The sequence below is a fragment of the Vulpes lagopus genome, chromosome 3 (genome assembly GCF_018345385.1).
Source record: "Vulpes lagopus strain Blue_001 chromosome 3, ASM1834538v1, whole genome shotgun sequence".
Taxonomy (NCBI): Eukaryota; Metazoa; Chordata; class Mammalia; order Carnivora; family Canidae; genus Vulpes; species Vulpes lagopus.
In genome coordinates this window covers 51,536,245-51,560,226 of record NC_054826.1, presented here as the reverse complement: position 1 = coordinate 51,560,226, position 23,982 = coordinate 51,536,245, and the positions used below count along the sequence as shown (strand labels likewise).

At 39.4% G+C, this 23,982-nt stretch overlaps 1 protein-coding gene across 7 annotated transcripts in view; it reads right to left on the bottom strand.

Moving 5' to 3' along the window:
- Positions 1-628: 628 nt before the first annotated feature.
- The window catches only part of FAF2 (Fas associated factor family member 2), a 115,894-nt gene continuing 92,540 nt past the window's right edge, over positions 629-23,982 (bottom strand). For all 7 annotated transcript variants that reach the window (XM_041750067.1, XM_041750070.1, XM_041750071.1 and 4 more), the window contains 9 exons: positions 19,531-19,665; positions 17,413-17,489; positions 14,762-14,900; positions 13,087-13,172; positions 12,902-12,993; positions 10,956-11,133; positions 9,830-10,001; positions 9,017-9,160; positions 629-3,872 (listed from right to left, as the gene is read on the bottom strand). In XM_041750067.1, the coding sequence (XP_041606001.1) occupies positions 3,690-3,872; positions 9,017-9,160; positions 9,830-10,001; positions 10,956-11,133; positions 12,902-12,993; positions 13,087-13,172; positions 14,762-14,900; positions 17,413-17,489; positions 19,531-19,665 (1,206 nt within the window). In that variant the 3' untranslated portion in view covers positions 629-3,689. The remainder of the gene's footprint in view (positions 3,873-9,016; positions 9,161-9,829; positions 10,002-10,955; positions 11,134-12,901; positions 12,994-13,086; positions 13,173-14,761; positions 14,901-17,412; positions 17,490-19,530; positions 19,666-23,982) is intronic.

The window sequence follows — 23,982 nt, the reverse complement described above, 5'->3', positions numbered from 1 at the left end:
GATTGAGTCCCATGTTGGACTCCCTGCATGGCAGCCTGCTTCTCTCTCTGTGTCTCTGCCGCTGTCTCTCATGAATAAATAAATATTTAAAAAACCAAAAACAATAAACAAGTAAAAATACCTTAGGAGGGGAGCTCCAATAGTCCAGACTTCATTAGATCAAAGGTGATTCTTCTTTAGGCACTCATTCACAAGGACATAGGTCTGTTCTAGCAGGAGACATGGCATCCCTTATCAAACGGACAGTTACAACTCCAAGAAAATATTCCTTCAAAACACACTACCAAGGAGAAAGGAAACAATGACACTTGTTTTGGGCTCTTCATATACATTTGATTTAACCTATAAACCAATCCTGAGACAGATGGTGTACACTTTACAGTTGGAGAAACTAAAGAACTTGCCTGAGGACAGATAAGCCCAAACTTGAACCTGGATCTGTCTGCTATGTTGCCTCTTTTCACTGAAATACACAATTTTAACTCCTTGCTCATCTTTGATTCTTCCTTGCTTCTCAGCAATGCAATACCCTGTTCCCATCCTCATGTTTCCCAAACTTTCCTTCACACACAGGAAAATACCTACCACATCTCTCCTCAACAGAAAGACCCACAATTTCTTAGGAGACTTTTGTTATAAAACATTTAATGTTAACCTACAATACAATGTAAACTTTTATGAAAAAAATTTTAAGTACACTAGATTTCTTCAGTAAATTATCATGTAACTATTCAGGCGCAGTACAAGTTGGGACACTGCATCTTTTGTGGATGGATTTCCTGTTGCTGCGTTCCTCACAAGTCCTAAAAAAAAAACCAGTTGCAAAGTGGAGCTCCTTGTTCAAGCACCAGGTAATACTCCCGATTTTGCATTCTGGGGGTTATCACTCTTTCCCACAGTCATTTTCTGAAACTCTTTCCTTGGCCTTGGCACCATTAGCAATTTTCATAATGACTGCTCAGTTGAAGATTCTAGGTTCCTTATTTTATTATTTTTTAAGAGATATTCTCTGGTCATTTTTAATCCAAACATCATAGTGGAGGCAAACAAGCACAAAAAAGTATTTGCTGCAGGAAATTCTGCAGAAGTGGAAGACCAGAAATGCCCCCACTAACTGCAGAAATTCAACAGACTCCAACTGGGTGTCTTTGTTTGGTCATTTCCCATGTTATTCAGTTGAATCTACAACGTCAGTTTTGGGACTGCAGAACACAACTTGAAACAAGTGTTTTTGTTAGGTTGATGGCTTGCTGTTTGATAAACAGCTGAAATAACCCAGAGGTGATGTGGAAATGAGTAAATCCTTGCAGATCATCAGCTTCTCAGTATTTTCTCCCTTGCAGGTCCCACTGAGTTCCGAGGTCCTTGGGAGTAACAGATTGTACTGGCTTTAAGTGACAAAATGTTCATCCTTCATGGAGGAAGGGAGATGACACCTATGCAGCAGCCCTACGGTAAGGAGACAGGAATGGGGTCTGAACAAAGCACGCTTGTTTCAACATGGACTAGGAAGGAACATGTGCTTCAGATAAAACTTCCTGAAACCTAAAGTAATGGGTAAGCCATCCCAAGAACTCTACCGACATACACTTTTTCTTAATAGTCTGGCATCTGACCTCCTTCACTGAACAAGTATCGAAAGGCCAAGAGACATAAAGTGCATGTTGTAGAATAAGATGCAGACTGAATTAAGGAAAAAGTTTTACAACTTCCCAAAGAGGTGTGGGCAAAACACCCAAAACAATACCCAACCTAGAGAAGGCCCTTAATATCCTGCCCTTCTGTGTACTGCTAGGGAAACAGCTATGAGTTTGACAGGGAGGGAGACTTGGAGTTATGTGGAAAAATTCCTCTTTGCATGGTTGTAAGCAGGAAGCAGACTTCACATAAGGCTGAATAGAGAATATGCTTTATCCTGGTATTCATTCCAGATACCTTTCATGCCAACAGTGACTTCCCACTCATCTGGCCTTGAGGCAGCAGTAAACAAAATGGAATAATAGGCAGCCAGGAGCAGAACGAAATTAAATTTTCCTAGAGATGGTGTTTTAGACATCTATGCCAAGACCACTGGGTAATTCCCAGGCTCCCTAGGTGGTGCCTTGTGAGGTTCCTTATCCCGTCCCTTACCCATGTTTACCCCAACCACTGTGGGATGCAGAGGAGAAGTCACATACATCAGTGCTACCTAAAAGAGTTGCCCTTAGATTTTTAGGTAAGCAAGAGAGAAAGCCTTTGGAGACTGCAAATCTACCAAGTTATGTTTTATCTTGATATGGGCCCTGGCCTCAAAGCATGCTAGGCTCTAGTTACTTCAGTAGGTTGCTGTGTTACAAGTCTGCACCAGTCTAGCTATAGAACACTTTGGAATATTTGCCAGCTCACGCTGACATCTGTTAATAATACATGGCATGACCCATGTACCCATTACCATAAACTCAACCAAAGAAGAGACATCCATCCTGAGGTTTAAAAACCCCTATTACCTCAACATAGCAATAGAGGGAGAGGATTAAAAACTGCTTCCAGCAGGTGGCTATATCAGAAACTAACTGTACCTTCCAACAGTTTACACACACCTGGAGTTCTGTCTTGGCTCCCTTCAAGGTTTCTAGTTCTATCCTTGAACCACCACCACCACCCTCCTACTGAGACAGGCAGGGCACCATCATGGGGTTCTGCTGGTTCTACCATTGACCCTGCTAGGCCTTTGGGAAGACACCAAGATTGGCAATTCAGGAACACTCAGGGATGGGCAGGAAGAGCACGCACAAATCAGAAGAGGAATGAAGAGCTGCTATCCTTTGGTTCAAATTGCATAACCATCTAGTACAGATTCCAAGGGACAACTACAGTTATGTGTATAATGAGTATACACAGAGTTCACACTGCATATATGGGGATATCTGTACAGAGACTTTGTGGGGCAATGAACCCAGATTTCCTCCCAATACTCCAAGCGAGGCACAATAGATGCTAAGAAAGGACAGCAAGAGTTGGACCAAAAAGAACCACCTCTCTAGGAATGTGAGAGGGACAATGGCAAAAATAAGCACAAACCAGCCCAGGTCACCTTTATTACACTCTTATGGGCTAAGGAGCCCAGGGCATGAACTCATGGGCTTAAGAATTGGCTTTTTATCAAATAAAAGTTAAGAACACCTATGTCAGCCTCATTCCTTTGGTCATTACAAAGCAACAAAAAATGTTTAGAAGTTATTCATAAATTGTGGGAAGTTCAAGGAACATCTCTGTTCTGTGCCTTCTCTTCCCTCTTTTCTGGTGGTGGGAGAAGCAAGTCCTCAGGAGATGCTGCAGTAGTAGCTGGTCGATGTTTTTTCCACTTTTATTTTCCATAAAAGCAAGAATGAATGAGAACTAGTGGGAATTTCCCCTTCCCCAGTTGGGACAATAACTGGATTGAAGAGTCTCCTTTCGTTGGAAGGTGCGTGGTGCAGAGGCAGTAGGGAAGGGTGGGCTTGCCAGTGGGAACGTTCACTGCTGACCTTCATGCACACACACAGGTGGTGACTCTTTTAGGCAGCATGGTTTCTGATCCTTCCTTAGGATGCAGCAGTCTTTTAAAAAAAATATTGTATTATAATAATAATAATATGAATTTCTCTCTCTCGTTTTGTTTTTCCATTTCTTTTAGGGATTAGGGTAGGAGGGGAGAGGGAAAAATAATGTCATTCATCTGTCAGGTCCTGAACAAAGAGAACTTCTGTATGGCTGAGTCCGGCCTCCTGAAGTGTGGGGGGGTTGGGCCACTCCTCTGAAGGGATGCAAGGCAGCACCCGCCGGGGAAAGTTGGCTTCAATCTGAAACTTTTCAGGGCTTTCTTTCAAGGAGAATAAGAAGTCGTGGATTACCTGCAGATCATATAGGAAAAGGGAGGTGAGAGAAAGACAAAGGAGCACTCAACACAACTATGAAATCAGGTATCTCCACCAGCTCTCTCCAGGATGACTCTGAGATATGAAATTATTGCATGACACTGGAATTCTATTGTGAGGTCCTTCCCTTTCAGAGGAAATACGTAGGGCAGCTCTTTTAAGTGATTACACAGCCCAATGCTAGTTCTACTTCTGGAATGATTCATCTGTTTGGTCTTTTTTTCTTGACAACTTGCCTGATATAAAGCTAAAATTTTTTTACTTAGAAATAATTAGAGAGTTACTGAACAGTGGAGAGTATAGAACACAGAATTTTCTTTAAACCAGTTAAGAATGAGCTGCCAACCCGATGTCCCATCACCCCCAAAATACTTGTGTATGTTTTCTAAACAGGACAATCTCCTACATAACCATAATACAGCTCTCAAAAAACAGGAAATTTAACTGGCACATTATTGCTATGACAGAGCAATATATATTAAACTATTATTAAAGTTTTCAGGTTTTGCTAGCTGCCTTTTACAGCACAAGCAACCAGTTTAGGATTATGTGTTCCATTTCACTGTCACATCTTCTAAGTCTCCTCCTTCAGTCTAGAATAAATCCTTAGCCTTTCCTTTATTATTCATGACCTCGACACCTCTAAAGATTATTGGTCAGTTATTTTTGCAGAATGTCTTTCATTCCCCTAATGTGTACTCACAATTAGGTTCCAGATATGTTCTTTCGCAGGAATGTTCTAGAATGATGCTGCATTCTACTAATAGTATCCTATCCAGCTGGAGCACAATTCTGATTTGCCCCAGTACCTATGATGTGCATTTTGATCTCTTCATTAAGGTGGTGACTGCTAGGCCTCTCCACTGTTGCAGCCATTCCTTTCTCCTTGTAATTATTATTTTAAAAAAGATTTTATTTATTTATTCATGAAAGACAGAGAGGCAGAGAGAAGCAGGCTACTGGAGGGAGCCTGATGAGGACTTGATTGCAGGACCCCAGGATCATGACCTGAGCAAAAGGCAGACGCTCAACCACTGAGTCACCCAGGTGTCCCTTTACTTTTATAATTAAAGAGATCTTGTGGGGAGGTACTTTGAGACTACAGAGACTTCTGTTCCTCAAACTTTCAACTTATTTATTTAATATTAACATAGATTCACGATTTCCTATTTTATTCAGAAGGTTATAATGTTATAGTATTTATTTTAATGTTCAAATGTTTCAGATGGAGTCAGAAGAGCCCATCCAAGGTGACAAGTCTCCATCATTTTTTGAATAATTCCTTGCTTTCTAGCACAAGGTATTTTAGGCTGATCTTGTGTTTTCTTGCCCCAGCTCTGGAATAAGCCATTTCTCCAAGGAACCCTGGTTCTTCTTAATGGACAGTGGTACATATATATATTGGGGGAGGAGGGGCAGTGGTATTTAAAAGCCACAATCCAGGTGCTATGTACATTCATTGCTACTGGGGGGTTGCTGCTCCCAATCACTCTCTGTGGAAAAAACTAGAGAATATGTGTATACACATACACACATCAATGTCTATATTTCTCGTATATAACGCAAAAAACCATGAGTTTGTTTCCCCCTTAATCCAGTTCTGGCTTTAACACCCCACACCCCACCATGGGCTGCGCTCATGCTCTGACTGTGTGGACACTGTCCTAAATTTGGTCAGTGATCTAACATCCTTCATGGGCACCTGTCCTCTGTGAGAATGCCCTCCTCACCCTACTCAGGCTGATAAAGGTAAATTCTTAATAAAAAGTTAAGGTGACATCAAGAAAACTCATATTGCTAAAACTTAAAATGTGAGGTACCTATGGAATGGGCCACCTTTATTGCTCCCTGTTTCTTGATGCCATATATTAAGAATGGGCACACTGGATCTACTCTATGGGCCTCTTCATCTAGCATGCTACTTCTACCAGAGAGTCTGAAGGATATGTTATGAAGGGCATAGCATGCTAACCTCCTTCAGGTCAATCCCACAACACTCAAATTACCCTTACTATTTTGAGGGAACCTATTTTCTTTTTGTTGTACCTCACATAAATTTAGTCCCCTTTGTGCGAAGCAGTCCTTTATTGGTCTTAAACTTATCTCTTTAGAGCTTTTAAGAGGCAACATATCACTCCAAAACTTAAGGAGTAAATCCATGCTCCTCTTCTCTAAATCCATTCATGATTTTATAAACTCACATATTTTGATTTTATAAATTAACATATTTTAATCTATCAACCTCATTTAGAGTCTCTGTCTCTCTGTGCAATTTCCATTAACATTTACCTTCTTTTCTTATATTAAGATGCATCAATAGACTTGAACAAAGTTTACTGGTATGAGCCCAACAGGGGCTTTATATAGTGTGAAACAATATTTTGTTTCCATTTCAATCTTGCTTGATAATAGTCAGCCCTGTTATAAAATTGGCATTTTCTGTTGACCACTGACAATGGACATCACCTCCAGAGGTTGCTTTTGGTTTCTAATGGATAGAAAAATGAGTCCTGGGCTAAGTATAATTTGGATTCTCTCTAATATGCATTCATTTTAACAGAAAGTCAGCTTGCTACTTTTCTCCCCACTCATGAGATCTAGAGATTTTTCCAGTTTTTCCTTTTTTATCTTAGCATTTTACTACTATCAAGAGCTGAGCTTCCTGCAAATTGAGTATTTCACTGTACATGACACAAAGTCTGCAAGAACATAAAAGAACTGTAAATCTTTACTCAGTTATATTATAAATCCCATGAATGTTAAATTAAAAGCCTATACCATCACTAAAGACTTCTCCTTTACACTTATTTCCCATCTCTGAGCCTTGTCCCCACTTATGACCAACTATTTCTCTCAGTCTGAGATTTGTTTTTCAAAGCTGAGAACCTATTTAAGTGTCTTGAAGGACTGGGGGGCCCAGATGGCTCAGTTGGTTAAGCAGCTGCCTTTGGCTCAGGTCATGATCTGAGGGTCCTGGGATCAAGCCCCACATAGGGCTCCCTGCTCAGTGGGGAGTCTGCTTCTTCCTCTCTCTCTGTCCCTCCCCCCATAGTTGTGGATGCTCTTTCTCTCAAATGAGTAAATAAAATCTAAAAAAATAAACTGAAATAAAATAAGAGTCTTTAAGGATTAGTTAATAAATGGGTTGGTTCCCCTTAGGCCAGAAGCCTATACTGTTTCACAATTCTAATAGATTTTCATCTGAAACTCTTAAGAGAGTTCATTTTTGTTAGGTTTTTCACACACACAATTAGAATTTGGGGAGTAGAAGCTCCTTAAGAGTCAGTTATACGGTATCCCTGAGTGGCTCAGTGGTTGAGCATCTGCCTTTGGCCCGGGACGTTGGGCCTGGAGTCCCAGGATCGAGTCCCACACTGGGCACCCTGCATGGAGCCTGCTTCTCCCTCTGCCCGTGTCTCTGCCTCTCTGTGTCTCTCATGAATAAATAAAATCTTAAAAAAAAAAAAAAAAAAAAAAAGTCAGTTATACTATGATGTGAAGCTGTTAATGAACATGGTTGCAAGCTAAAATCCAAATGCAAACCAATAGTTAGGAAACACACCAGGGAAAGGAACGAACATTTAGTAACCACCTACATGGTATGTATTGTGTGAGGCTCATTCATATCATCCCAATTTAAAAATCTAAAGTTAGGGATATGAACACCTTCCCTCAATAGAAATAAATGCATAAATGAGATAAATAAAATGAGAATGCTACTCATTTTTCTCTCATCAGGGTACCTTCTAACTTTTTACTTTGTGTTAGCTCTGAGTCTCACATTCCCCACTGGCCATAAGCTCCAGGAGTCTCACTCATCTAGGCACTCCTGGAGTGCCTAGAACAGTGCCTGAGATACCTTCAATTTATAGTTATCAAAGGGTAGATTATATTTCCATTTAACTGGTAAGGTATCTGAGGCCCTGTAAAAAATTCTGCAACTTGTCCGATGCTTTTTATTTAAACAGGAGAAGTAAAAATGTGCTAGCCAGCCTCCCTTAACTGCAGTGCATCCTTATTTCTATTATGCAGTTTACTCTTGATTATCTTGAGTGATCAGGGAAATGGCAGAATCTACTATATAGTTGGTAAATTTGGAAAGACAACATACCAACTATCAATATAAATAGACACTTCCTTTTGGTTATAAACAACAAAACAACAGTAACCATTTAAGTGCTCACTATGAGCCAGGCACAATGTTGAGCCCTTTACATACAAATTTAATAATAAAAATAATCTCATTAGAGTACCTATTATTATACCCATTTGACAGATGAAGAAACACAGTCAATGAAGTATACTGACCAAGAAAACACACCTACTGATCTTAGAAGAATGAGAATTTGATAATTTTTCAGATGATTTTATTTATTTGAGCGTGTGTGTACATGTATGAGTGGGGGCGGGAAGAAGAACAGAGGGAGAAGCAGCAGTAGACTCCCCACTGAGCAATAAGCCTGACACAGGGCTCCGATGCCAGGTCCCCAGATCATGACCTGAGCTGAAGACAGAAGCTTAACCAACTGAGCCACCCAAGTGCCCATCATTCTGTGATATTCTAAGAGTCTCTGCTTTTAACTATTTTCCTATGGAATGACAAACACTACTTACCTCTAGATATCAGATATACAAGGTAGCCCCACAAAGTGGGGCTTCTTATGGGCTAAATGGATAGAAAGGGAGAGTGATAACTGCATGCATTTATATTCAGATGTGTAATTCTGGTGCTTTTAGGTCAGTGGAGACAGAGCTTTCTGCGTAGACAGAAGTGAGGAGTTCTGGTGGGATTCTGAGGGCAATGTGAGCTAACTAGCATGGAAGAGCCTCCCATCAACTTAATGTGCAAGTCTTTCGTGGAACTTCTTGGTAAGTTACACTTGTTTCTTAGCAGAACTCAAATATGATGAAAGAAAACCTTAATATGTTTTCCTTTGAGTTGGCAGCTAGAACTGAAAGAATCTAATAGTTCACTGCACTCTTCTCTCTCTGCCCCACCCTTTCCTGCCTTGTGCATGAGAGCAGCAGATACACCAACAACACTCTCAAGAGCCCTTAAAAGCTTCCAAATCTACAGCCCAGACCCTACATACACTTCACACAACTTAGGTGGTCCTTACTGTTAGAGACTGTGAAAAGTGGAATCGTCTCTCTACTCGAGAATCATTGGGTAATTTGAAAATGATCTTGACACTTTCAGGGTCATCAGGGGAAGGCTCCGGGGGCAGGCACTCCAACTTCCTTTCCTTTTCCTCTTGTAAATTCTGTACAGACACAAAGCAAAGTTAAGGCTATGGCTCTAACAGGGAAACAGGAATACTATCACCATGTAGGTTTACCGCGCAGCCAGAAGAAAAATAAATGACTAATAAGAAAAATCTCCTGGCAAGAGTCAGAAACAGAAAGACCCTAATTCAAAGTGCTACCGCATCACATGTATTATTTATTAACTATGTTAGGGTATTTACCTGTCTGGAAAAAAGGGGAATGGCTAAAAGACACTGGCTGTAATCAAGTGGTAATATACAATGAAAGAGCATGAATGAAATGCCAAATTAGTTAACAATGTTGCTAAGATATACAAACTACTGCTGTGGATTTTGAACTGCTTGTTGTGCATTTGTACTTACTTTTCATGGAATAGAGTTTTCTGCCTGATTTTTGTTCACTGTTGTGTTTTAATAAATTTTAAAAATATTTGTGGAAATGTAATAAATGTAAAAATGGCAAGGAGGGGGCAGCTGGCTGGCTCAGTCAGTAGGGCATGCAACTCTTAACTGCAAGTTCATGCCTCACACTGGACAGAAAACTTCTTTAAAAAAAAAATACGGCAAGGAATTAAAACACCCACAAATCCCACCATCTTCAAGTTTTTTTCCTTTCACACTTAAGATCAGTTTGGGAATCTTGAGGAGTAAAGACAGGTTCATTACCTGCCGACGTCTCTCCTCTGCCAACTTTTGCTGTTGCACCTCCTCCTCCTTCCGCCGCTTCCGCTCCCGCTCCTCCCGTTTCTTCCTTTCTTTCTCCTGGTCTGCCCTGAGAGAGGCCAGATAGGCCTCGTCTTGCTGTTGTCTCAGGACCTGGGTCTGATTTCGTTCTTCCCTGTGGCCAGACCAAAAAGCAGAGAAGGCAAAGAGCAATCTCTGTTTTCTTATACCAAAATTTGTGGGGAGGTAAAAAGGTCAACAATCTTGACAGGTGAGTATTTCATACCACCATAAAGGATTCCAAAGCACAGCATGGCAAAATCTGAATGAGCCATCTCATTTACCAATTTAATATGGCAGAAAAAGAAATGGCAAACTTTTTCTTTCCCTTTCCCTTTTAACTTTACAAGTAAAACTATCCTCTCTTCCCAATTCTAGCAAAAGTAACAGTATTATTGCCAAAAAGTGATAATCAAGATCGTATTTTAGTTAAATACCCCTTTGGAGGATTATTGGATTTTTGCATATATTGCTTTCATAAAACCAAAAACCACATAAATGCATCTTAGAATATTGGGAAAATGGAGAAAATCTTGTTCAGAATTCTACTAACCAAAGAGAAAATACTGTAACATTCTGGTATACTCCCTATTTTCTCCCCAAACTATGTATATCTACATAGGAGTGAGTGAGAGAACGGATCTAAAAAAATGAAAGAAAATACACCAGAATATTAAAAGTTATGGTAGGATTAAGGGGGATTTAAAAATTTTTGTGTGCTTTTCTGGGTTTCAACATTTTCTACAATTAATGTGCACTACTTACATAATGGGAGGAAGAGTTTTAATAATTCCACATTTTTTACATTTAAGCTCCTTAGATTATGGTTCACCTAAATGACATGATATATACATTCTTGAGCATACAGCCTTGTCTTTATTTTGAATCACATCTCCAAGAACAGATGATCTGATAGAATTATTTTGGTCAACGTACATAAATATTTTAACACTAAATGGGTAAGGTTTTCAAAGTTGCCTCTAAGAGTAAGTCAGGATTTGTGGAGCCCTGGGTCAGCCATCCAAATTTACAGCTGGTCTCTCTCTTTTCAGAGGAACTTCCCCTGTACCTTTCAAGGCGTTCTGACACCAGGTAAGTCTGGTTTGCATCCATGATAAATGTCAGCTGGTTAATAAGATCATCGGGTTGAATGAGGCCTTCTAGCCGTCCCACTACAGTCATTCTCCGATCCTTCAGCATAATCATGGCCAGGAATGGATAGGTGTTCTCTCGTAAAGCCTGCGAGACTGAGAGAAAGAAGAGTCAACAGGTTAAGGGCAGCCCTTCGGATGAACCAGATCAACTCTTAGACTTTCCACAAGGAGCAAGACAGGAAGGTTTTTACTCCCACTTGGGAATGAAAGGAGGTCTCACTTATTCTCTACATACCTTTTGTCCTCCTAGTTTTTTAATCTTTGCTGTGGTTTTATTTTTGTGTCCCTATTCCCAGGTAATTTGATTAGAATAGTATAAACTATTCTGGCAGGAGTGGTTGTCATAATGATGCTTGGGAAGACTGCAGAAGTCAAGGACAAAGCCATTTTGGTAAAAAAAGGACCTATAAAGAATTTGGCTACTGCTAAGTATAATTTTCTCCTATGTTGGGTATCAGGACTAAAGAAAATAAGGCTGTAAATCTCAGCCTTTTATTACTGGTGATGAGATCCACCACTGTCTTCTGCCTTTTCTTCCTCTTACTCAATCCCTTCCTTAGTCCTTTCCTCATGTCTCCCTCACCTACCACCAAACAAAAGAGCTAGTTTTTTTTTGTTCCAAAGAGGTTTTAGAAAGTTAGTTTTCCAAATAAGCAGGATTTTACCATAAAGGAGTTTTATTTATGTTTTTCTTATGGTTTTTTTTTTTTTTTTTTAATTTATTTATGATAGTCACAGAGAGAGAGAGAGAGAGAGAGAGGCAGAGACACAGGCTGAGGAAGAAGCAGGCTCCATGCACCGGGAGCCTGATGTGGGATTCGATCCCGGGTCTCCAGGATCACGCCCTGGGCCAAAGGCAGGCGCCAAACCGTTGCGCCACCCAGGGATCCCGTTTTTCTTATGGTTTTAAAGAAGATATTTTATAAGCTTCTATAAAAAATATATCTCTTTCTATCAACTACCCTCCATAGGGTATCCCCAAAGCCATATTAGAGTGGCAAAATGCATGCTGTATGAATTTATCAGATGTTTAAAAACTAATTAGGAGTAAAGATTCAGATTTTAAGAGGTAGGCAAAACATCTTTGATTCTTAGTATCTATGCTAGTATATACTCAAAAGTTGCTGAACACAAGTAACTACAAAGTAACTACATTTTCTTAATGTATACTTTATATTGACTTCTAAATATACTTATCTCTAGTGAAGAGTTATTGTCAGCAAAGATCTGAACTTTCTGAATCCCTATCAGCACTCGAGTACCCAACTAATTCAATGTGCAAGAAGCTGTTAAAATTGCTGATGGGGGGCGCCTGGGTGGCTCAGGTGGTTAAATGTCTGCCTTTGGCTCAGGTCATTATCCCAGAGTCCTGGAATCAAGCCCCACATCGGGCTCCCTGCTCAGCAAAGAGCCTGCTTCTCCCTCTATCTCTCTCTCTCTCAAATAAATAAATAAAAATCTTAAAAATAAATAAAATAAAATCATTCATGATGAGAGTCAACTCCTCAGTAAAAAGCCATTTAGATTAAAAGCGATTAGATTAGTCCTGCTGGATAGAACTGGATGTTTTAAAAATAAAACCTGGCAATGGTTACCTGTAAAGAATGCACTAGAGTCTAACAGATCTGAGCTTGCTAATTGTACAATCTCACTTAAACTCTCTGAGCCTGTTTCCTAAACCATAAAGGGAAGATAATACAACCCTCCTTTCAGGACTACTGAGAGGATTACATATGATAATATATAAAATGTAATGAGCACATGTCTAACACAGAATAGCCATGCAATAAACGGCGTGTTTTCTCAGACTATCCCAAAGATATCTCAACAATCTCAATGAGGAAAAAGAAACACAACTTACCCCTATATCCCTCAGGTTTATTTGTGGAGCATGCCCAGAAAAGCATCCTAGTATTTATTAGGGAAATAACTTCAGGGGCACAGAGTGTGTTGCTGTGGAGAGGGATGAAAAGGATATGAGAAGAACTTGCTTACTACAAAACATCAGCAGACAAAAAAATTTAATCAATCAATCAATTCACTTACCGACAGAACTCATCAGAGTCCTGGTGATCATCTCCATGAAGATAAACCAAAAGAAAGCGAAGCTCCCGCTTGGCATCGTTAAGTGCCTGTGAGAAACAGAAGATCACTAATTATTATGATGACTATGCCTTGAGCTTTTCCTTAGGCTAAGAGAACAAAAGGAGAAATGAGGAAAAAATGTGAACAAGAAATCAGATTCTGGGCTCCTACCTTCATACCCCTGGCATTTTTCTCCCTACAAAACGTCCAAGCTAACAAGCTTTAATGAAAAGGTTCGGTGTTAGGATTTAAACTGTATTAGGCACATGAGAGTAGACAGGCTGACAAAGAAAGGTCCCCAACAAATCACAGAAAAGTCAGCTGTTCCCACAGTCTAAAGGAAGATAAAAACGAGAATCTGACCACATGAAAGGGGAGGTGAGAGTTTTGCCACTTTACAGCTACAACATCTTTATACATAAAAAATACTGCAAAGATGAGCCTGATCTCAGGCCGCATACCAAGCAGGGATGCAAGACTAGGGGACCCAAATACATTGTAAAGAGCACAAAGTTTAAAAGATCTTCAAAGACAACGCAAGTGTCCAAGATTCCTTTGTATGCTTCTGCATTTTGCATAATCCTCAGCACAATACAATTAGTATCTCCAGAATGACCAATGGTGGTCTACCCTCAGGATCATAGCAAAGAGGGTGCAGAGGTACCAATCTCATTCACAACTGCATCTTTAGCGTAGGTGCTTAATGCTTGTTGAGTAGGGTGGCAGCAGAGCCTCTGAGGAGACCAACTAAGAGAAAAAGCCAATATGGGAGAATCAAAGCAGAAAGCAAGAGTATGTTTTTTTGGGTGTGTTTGTTTGTTTGTTTGTTTTTTACCAGATAGATTCAGGAATACTGGAGGCTGCAGAACAGAACCATCCTTTGGACTACAGACACAGCGTTACTTCTACATTTTTCTTTGGCAAACTCGAGATATGCCTAACACCCACAGAACTCTTAATTTTCACCCCTTAAGAGGTATCAGTCAAAGGTTTATGTGGCTTGGGTTGACTGAGATGTGCTGCCTTCAGTCTATGGCCTATGTTCTTACTCAATTCTGTGAGGGATCAAAGACGACTTAGACTTTGCCTTTAAGGGGATTACTGTCTGGTATAGGAGATAAAAAATAAACATAATCAACCATAATATAAGGAAGAATGTGAAACTGCTTTAAGTTTTCAAAAAAACTATGAAAGCACAAAAGGAAAGACTACTATTTTAGTTAGACTGCAAGGTAGGCCAGGTAGGACACGTCAATCAGAAAGGGTTTATAAGAAGGGAGTGGTATGACCTAGTTGAAGGATGGGAAAGCTTCCATTTAGCAAAAAAACGTGAGGAAGGCATTCCAGGTGGAGGGAAAAGCAAAAGCAAAGGCACAGAGGTGAAAAAGTATATAAAATATGTTCAGGAAATGGTTTAGCTGGAACCTAGGGTATGGAGAAACAAGTTATACAGCAAAGACCTCAAAAAGAGGTTGGGATTAGATCAAGTAGGGCTGGTTTTTCTTTTTCTGGAAGCAGTCAAGAGGTAGTTAAGGTTCTTGAGTAAAAGAATGACATGATCAGTGCTGGGCTATGCTTTCCTTTATGGATAGAACCATATCAATAAATTGGCATCTATATGGTTTGTGGCACTGACCTGGCTGTACGTTCCCTGGTAGAAGACAGGGTGTGCCCTCCCATATTTCTCTTCAAAAGAGTGCATAAATGAAACAATGTCCCCAACGGGGTCAGTGACCCGGCTGCGAGGGTCAGGCCGTATAAAACGAAGAGCAAACCTGGGGAGGAAGGAATAAATATCACATGAATTGGCTTACTATAGTGGGCCAGTTTGTAAAGATTCCTACAACAGAGCCAGAGGCAGAGGCATGGCAGCAAAAGGAGGTGTATGGTCTGTGAATGGACCATCAAACCTGAGAATAAAGTCTGCAAAGCTTTATTCAAAAAAAGCTGCAAAGCAGCAAGTGTTGTTCCATTGCCTGTTCAAGACAAATGTAACCTACTAGGATTTATAAATTCCAACACTGGCCTGAGCAAATCCAGAGTGCTTTTTGCAGAAAAATTCAGGACTAGAAAAAAAACGGGAAAGGAAGACACAGTCCAAAAAGATCACAGGTCAGGCTGTGCCCCCCAGAGTCTCTAGAATGGCACTGTCTAATAAGGTAGCCACTAGCCACTTGTGCTATTTAAATTTAAATTAGCGAAATAAAATGCAAAATAAAATTTAGATCTTTAGTCACCCTTGCCACATAGTCACATGTGGTTAGTGGCTTCCACACTGGACAGTGAAGATACAGAATGTTTTCATTACCACAGAAAATTCTACTGGATAGCACTGCTCTAGAATAGAGCTCTGTCTCTTTCTGGTTGTCCTACTTGCCTCTCCCTCTCCTTCCTGTTGTCCTGGGATTTTGAATTTTTAGTGCATACTCCCAAGCTATTCAAATTATGGACAGGCTTCAAACCCAAACTTGTGGTCATGATTTACCTGCTTTTCAAGGGGGCAATAAAATTCTGCTTACTGATTTATGGTTAATGGCATCCATGAAGGAAGTTATAAAACTGATCTAGAGTACACTGGCTGATTTAGAGACCTGACAGCTATTGTCAAGATAAGGGATGATACACCACACATCTCTTTCTAAAGAGCCTATCTTATCATATTTGTATAGTATCATTTATTTATCTTTTGGGTTTCCAGAGAAGGCAATGGACAGTTTTGGTAAGTCAATGTGCTACATAACATTAAAGTTGCTTGGATGATACAGTTGCATTAAAATTAGTCACACATGCCATGCATATTTTTTTCCAAGGAAAGCCAATATTCACATACATGAGGCATTTCAGCACAGAAAAGTGACTAAACTATGACACTTTCCTTAACAAATCTTGAGCCAATTTCTTAGCCCCTCAAATTACCCATGTGCATACAATTTCATTTAGAAATTCTCCTGAGTAATCAAATCAAATTCACTGACACAAACATTCCGTAGGAAATTAAAAACATATATAAGAAGTTGTGTATGTGGGGGAGTAGTTAGAAATCCTTTACAAGACTGATATTTTGATAACTTTCTTTGAAATTAAGTATTTAAGGTTATCTTACTAGTCTTTTTAAGTTTTCAAATTTTAATGAATGAATGGATAAAGGCTGTAGCTTCTTTCTAATTACAATATCTTTCCATGGCCTACACAATTCAGGACAATCAGCTCTTAAAGACAAATAGAGATCTCAATTCAGTCTTTATTAGTTTTAACATTTTATATGTGCCCATTCTTGCATAAAATAGGATGGGAAAAGTACCAATTGATGAACTGCTAAAGCAAGGAAGTCATTAAGCAGGCAGACTCCTAAAACACCAAGTAGTCAAGGTAAAAGATATTACCTGATCCTTCACAACTAACCTGCTGGGTCCTGACCTCCACAGCCCCTGCTCTCTAGAACAAGGCAAAGCTATTCCATATATGGGGGAAAATATCCGCTGCCCTGTATGCAAGGTCCAGACAACATATTCTGGCTCCATCTGTTGGCCTGGATGCCCATAAAACATTTTAGTTTTATTCCTCCATAAAATCTAGGTATAGGTTCATTTACTACTCAGCTCTAGATCAGATGCCCCAAGACTAATATGACAGAAACTTGGGCCCCTTTGATATTTTCTAGTCCTGACCCTGGTGCTGAGCTGTCTGAATGGGTACATGGAGGAAGTGAGAAGAAAAGTGAAAGTGTGAATCAAGGGAGTATACATACAGAAGGGTGCCAGTGTCAGCAACGTATGCATTGCCAGGACAGATTATGTATGAGTGTCTGAGAGGTAAAACTGTTGTGGGAGAGGAAAAAAATGGATAATCTCAAAGCAAGAAAGTTTGTTGAGATTATGAGTAGTCAGATGAAGTTAGATAGTTTAGGGTAAAAGTTACAAGGAGTGTGAAGCTACTAGATAATGGTGGTTAGAAAGAAAAGGGTGTGAAGATTAAGGAATGTAAAGGTGACAAAGATGGTGGGAGGAGGGCAGATAACGATAAATGTAGGTAGGCTGACGTTGAGAATAATAAGCAGGACTACTTTACAGGCTTAATTTAAGACAGTTCCATTTCATAACATCTGTTATGTTTGACCAATTTAAAATACTGTCATATTATATTAAAAGATTGTTCAGGAAGAGTATTCAATGTGATGACAAATTGGCAAGTCAAAACTGACAGAGCACAAACCTTATTATTCTGGTCTATGTTTCAGCTCCAAAGTCTACCCTATTGCTACTAACACATAAATACAAATGTACATACCTAAATATATCAAGTATTGTGTAATAGGTAAACCGGAATGGAAGCATTATCAAGTAATAACCCCATCCAAGCAGCCCCTGAAATTCCAAAAACAAAGTTAGACACAATTCTCTCAAACCCTATCACCCTGCAAAATGACTACTTCAGGTTTCTACTCTTTTTGTTCTTTCACATGATTCCTCCCTCTACAATACAGATCCCTCATCCTGGCCACATCAACCTTCTTAAAGACCAACTGCCTTTCATTTCTTTCATTTAATAACACATTTTTCTCTTATCACATAAATTTTTGTATTAAACCTGCTTTAACACTTTCTGTACCTTTATGAGTTATCAAATCCAATTACAAGTATGTTTCCCTAAATCATAAATATTCAATTCTTTCTTTTTCAGATTTACACATTAAAATATGGTATACAGGGCAGCCCTAGTGGCTCAGCGGTTTGGCGCCGCCTTCGGCCTGGGGTATGGAACCTGCTTCTTTCCCTCTCCCTCTGCCCATGTCTTTGCATCTCTCTCTCTATCATGAATAAATAAATAAAATCTTAAAAAAAAATAAAATATGGTATTCAGAAATAAAGATAACAATAAAGATAACCACTATCTTATCCAGGGTAAGATAAGATACTACTGCCCTGGATATCTGTATAGAAAAGACAAATAATTATATTAACCACAATTATAAATCCCCATATAGCTGCTAATCTTAGTAATAATACTAATTATTATTTTAGCAATATTTATTACTGATTTTTTTTAAAGATTTTATTATTTATTCATGAGAGACACACACAGAGAGAGAGGCAGAGACACAGGCAGAGGGAGAAGTGGGCTCCATGCAGGGAGCCTGACGTGGGACTCGAGCCCGTGTCTCCAGGATCAGGCCCTGGGCTGAAGGTGGCGCTAAACTGCTGAGCCACCCGGGCTGCCCCGCTGATGTTATTATTAACTAGAACATATACAGACGCTTTACAGTTTACAAAGCCTTTCTTATATGTCATATTGTGCAACCTGAGACCTTCCCTGTGTCTATGGGCAGGGGGTTCTGAAGCCTCATGGCTAACCTTAGGATCCCAAACACTGAATCAAGCCCAAACAAACTGACAAAGCATTAGGCATATACAGAATTTCTGGAGTCATATAATTGCTCTAGGAATCTGTTTTCTTCTACTTCAGCATACCCTAAAACAACTAGTTAGAAACTCCCATTTTTAAAATGTTGTCAAGTCCTCTACAAAAAAGTTACAATAATTGAGTAAATTCTAACTGCTGCAAGGTTAAAGAGACTCCTTTTTGGAATTCTAAATCCAAGTATAAGAGATTGGGGATAACTTCAAGAATAAGAAAGAGAAACTCCAAAAAGTTCTCTGGAGTTCATTATCAGTATATACATATCTGACTTTCCTAATTAGACTATAAGTGCAGTTTGAAGAGGGAGGACTGGCTCTTTATTCCTATCTGGATCACCAACAGCAAAATAGCAGATACAATGGAGCACTCTTAAATTAACCTGTTGAATTTAAAGGAACCACCATCACCTCCCAGTTACTACCCCTTCAAGATGAATTTCAAAGATATGGCCAAGGTCTCCACAAAGATTCCAAATAACTTTCCCAGAAGTAGCTTAAAATTAAGTAAAATGAAGCAACAAAAAAACCCAGTAAACACTCTTACTTAAAAGTGAAAATGAAACATCTAGGGATGTCTGGCTCAGCTGGTAGAGCATGTGACTACTGATCTCACGGCTATGAGTTTGAACTCTATGTCGGGCGTACAGATTACTTAAAAAAATAAAATCTTGAAAAAGAAATAGTGAAAGATCTATTAAACATGTAACAAACATTTTTAGATATGTAAATAAAACTGTGTACTCAAAACAAGGTGTACAGAACTCTTCAAATAACTAGCAAAGACAAAAATAAAACAAAAAAGGATAGTTACTCTCATTGAGGAATCCAGAGAAAATGATAAACCCAATAAATCTGCCAAGGTGCCAGGTCTAACTAACAGATTCACATTGAGTATTTCCTTTGCTCCTATCATATAGAGATCAATACAACCTTGTGAATGGACTTATAAAATAAACAAGGGGGAAACTCCAGTTACAAAATAACTTGCCCTTGGCTGTGGTCTTGAAACAACATAACTGTAGATCCTGTGGTCAGCTGTATTAACTTGCAGGGGTCGGGATGGAGGTGGGTTGAAAACACTTGGTACACCCTCTTGTTCATTCAATCGGTCCTGTACAGCAGCCTGAGAAGGAAAAAACAGTAGTAAGAGTTTCAGTGATACTTAAATCCACCCAAAAGAAAAGATGAGGCAACTATTGCTTGGTGTTTCAAAACAGATCACCTGATGAGTGTATCTTTTTTTTAATGAGGGCAGATTATTATTTTTTATATTGTATTTTTATATTATATTATATTATATTATATTATATTATATATTATATTATATTATATTATTATATTAATGAGAGAAACAAAGAGAGGCAGAGACACAGGCAGAGGGAGAAGCAGGCTCCATGTAGGGAGCCTGACGTGGGACTTGATCCCGAGTCTCCAGGATCATGCATGCCCTGGGCTGAAGGCGGCACTAAACTGCTGAGCCACCCGGGCTGCCTGAGTATATCTTTATAGACTTTTAATTTATTATGCTGGGAGGCAATGTGTGGTGACGACTCCAGAATTCACAGTAGAGGAGTCCAAGAAACTTGTCTGGAAGACCTATTTATGCAGCAAACAAAACTGCTTTTATTCAGATGGTATGTGTTATTTAGGGTGGCTGGGATCCAAGGTGCTTCAGTGTAGGAAGGAAAGCCACCCAAAGAGAATAAAATGTAGAAATTGCCCTTGGAGCTGTGCAATGGAGCAGTCACCACAAGCAGTATTTGATGGAGGGCATGGCTTTGAAACAGTAACTTAGGTCTGAATCTTAGCTCTACCACTCAGAATAGTCAGTTGGCTTATGAGCCTCAGTTTCCTCATGTGCAAACTGAAGGAATAGTACTTCTCAGGGTTAATTTGAAAATTTAATGAAATGTCCATTTGTAAAGATTCCAATATAATTCCTGACAGAAAACATTCAGGAAGACCTTATTATTATTTTTTTTTAATAAAGATTTATTTATTTGAGAAAGACAGAGTAAACAAATGCTTGTGAGTGGGGGGAGGTGCAGAGGGGAGGTGCAGAGAATCTTAAGCAGACTCCTCGCTGGGCATGGAGTCTCACACAGGACTTGATCTCACCCTGAGAGATCATGACCTGAGCCAAAATCAAGAGTCAGACACTGAACCAACTGAGCCACCCAGATGTCCCCCAGAACCTTACTCTTTTCTTAACTTTGCCCTAGGAAATGGGTATTTGTCCCAGTGTAGTAAAAAATTTGGTCCTGCCCAAAATGAGATCTGGTTTTGGCTTTGGATTCTGGGAGATAACCTATATACCTGACAGGAGTGTTTTCGTTACCAGATCTTATGGCCATCCCAGAAAGACTAGTTATACAGTTTAGAGTGGGGACTTTGGGTAATGTAGTATCAATTGACCTGGACACTGAACTCAATTGTAGGCGATCAATCAAATTTATTTATGACCATATAATAAAATCCCAATGAAAACTCTGGACTCTGAAGCTAAGGTGAGCTTCCCTGGTTGGCAATACTTCATGCATAATGTTACAAATCTTTGATTCTATGAAAGAGAAATACAGAAGCTTTATATTTATAACTCAAAATTCTGCCCTATATGTCTCTTCCTTTAGCTGATTTTAATCTATATCCTTTCTCTGGAATAAACTGTAATCACAAGTATAGCTCTTAGAGAACTCTTCTAGTGAATTATCAAACCTGAGGATGGTTTTGGGAAATTCCTGAACCTGCAGTTACTGTCATAAGTGAAGGTGGTCTTTTTAAGAACCTGTATGCTTTTTTTTTTTTTTTTTAACATTTTATTTATTTATTCATGAGAGACACAGAGAGAGAGAGGCAGAGACACAGGCAGAGGGAGAAGCAGGCTCCATGCAGGGAGCCTGATGTGGGACTCGATCCCAGGTCTCCAGGATCACGCCCTGGGCCGAAGGTGGCGCCAAACTGCTGAGCCACCTGGGGTGCCCACCTATATGCTCTCTAACCATGATAGTTGGTTTTAAACTTTGCAGTGTGGCTAATGCCAGGTAGTTCTCTAAGTTTTCATATTTTTGAGTATTAAGGCACAATTTGACATGGCAAAAACAGTCTTTCAACAAATAATGCTGGGACAACTGGATACTGACATGCAAAAGAATGAGCCTGAACTCCTAAATCTCATTATATACAAAAATTAACTCAAAATACATCAGACCTAAATATAAGGGCTGAAATTATAAAATGCTTAAAAAAAGACACAGATGAAGATCTCCATGACCTCGGATTAGTTAACTGTTCTTAGATATGACACTAAAAGGACAAACAACAAAAGAAATAAATTAGATAAACTGGACTTTCATCAAAACTGAAAACTGGGACAGCCCAGGTGGCTCAGCAGTTTAGCACCACCTAAAGGTGGGTGTGATCTTGGAGACAGACCCAGGATCGAATCCCATGTCAGGCTCCCTGCATGGAGCCTGCTTCTCCTTCTGCCTGTGCCTCTGCCTCTCTCTGTCTCTCATGAATAAATAAATAAAATCTTAAAAAAAAAACAAAAAACCTGAAAACTTTTGTGTATCAAAGGACACTACCAAGAGAGTCAAAAGGCAACCCACAGAATAGAAGATTTGCAAATTGTGTATTTGACCAGAGTATGGTATCTAGAATATATTAAAAACCCTTACAATTCATCATGAAAAATAACACAATTTAAAAATGGCCAAAGGACTTGAACAGACATTTCTCCAAAGATGATACACAAATAACCAACAAGCACATAAAAACATGCTCTATATAATTAGCCATCAGAAAAAATGCAAATCAAAATCACAAGACAGTACCTTCACACCCACAAGAAGGCTGTAATATAAAACATATTAACTAACGTTGGGGAGGATGTGGAGAAACTGGAATTCTCATACACTGCTGTTGGGTATGTAAAATAGTGTAGCCTCTTTGGAAACAGTCTGGCAGTTCTTCAAAAGGTTAAACACAGAGTTGCCATAGGTCTCAGCAAATACATCCAAGAGAAATGAAAAGTTACATCTCCACAAAAACTTGTACAGTAATGTTCCCTACAACATTACTGATAAGGACAGAAGTGGAAACAACCAAGTGTTTATCAACTGTGGTATATTCATAAACAGGAATGCGATTTGACAATAAAAAGGAATGAAATGATACATACTATGACATGCATACATCTTGAAAACATGCTAAGTGAAATAAACCAGACACAAATGGACAAATACCCTCTGATGTCATTTATATGAAGTATCTAGAATAACCAAATTCTATAGAGACAAAAAGCAGAATTGTGGTTACCAGAGGGCAGGGGAAGATGATAATAGGAAATAATCATTTAATAGGTAGAGTTTCAGTTTGGGATGAAGAAAAAGTTCTTCAAATGGACAGTGGTCAGGTGGCACAATATAAATGTACTTAATGCAACAAAACTGTAAACCCCAAAATGGTTAAAATGGTAAACACAAAAAAAGGATGCAATACTGATATATGCTACAAATATGGATAAACATCGAAAATATTGTTAAGTGAAAGAAGCCAGTCACCAAAGACCATGTAACTATGATTCCATTCACATGCAAGTCCAGAAAAGGGAAATCCATAAACAGAAAGTAGATTAGCAGTTGCTTAGGGGGATGGAGGGATAGAAGTTGGTGGGTAATAGTTTAAAGGGTACGGGTTTTTCTGGGGGGGGGAGGAGTAATGTCAATATTCTAAAATATTTTGGGGAAAATGTTTTAAAACTGATGGTGGTAATGGCTGCACAACTTTGTGAATATACTAAAAACTACTGAATTTCACATTTTTTCTTAAAAGGCTATTTTTTTAAATTTTTTATTTATTTATGATAGTCACACACAGAGAGAGAGAGAGGGGGGCAGAGACACAGGCAGAGGGAGAAGCAGGCTCCATGCACCGGGAGCCCGACGTGGGATTCGATCCCGGGTCTCCAGGATCGCGCCCTGGGCCAAAGGCAGGCGCCAAACCGCTGCGCCACCCAGGGATCCCGAATTTCACATTTTAAATGGGTGAACTCTTTGGTATGTGAAACACATATCAATAATAGAGCTGTTATTTAAAACCCACAACTGACAGCAATAGTGCTCAATTATATAAATTAGATCTCCCAGGGAAAAAGTAGAATTTTGGAAAACTTCTGTTTGCCATTGTAAACCTGGCAATTTCTAATACTTTTTAAAAGCTTTTCTGATGAGTTTGGTGGTGTTATTAAGACATGAAATTAGGGGATCCCTGGGTGGCGCAGCGGTTTAGCGCCTGCCTTTGGCCCAGGGCGCGATCCTGGAGACCCGGGATCGAGTCCCACGTCGGGCTCCCAGTGCATGGAGCCTGCTTCTCCCTCTGCCTATGTCTCTGCCTCTCTCTCTCTCTCTCTCTGTGACTATCATAAATAAATAAAAGTTAA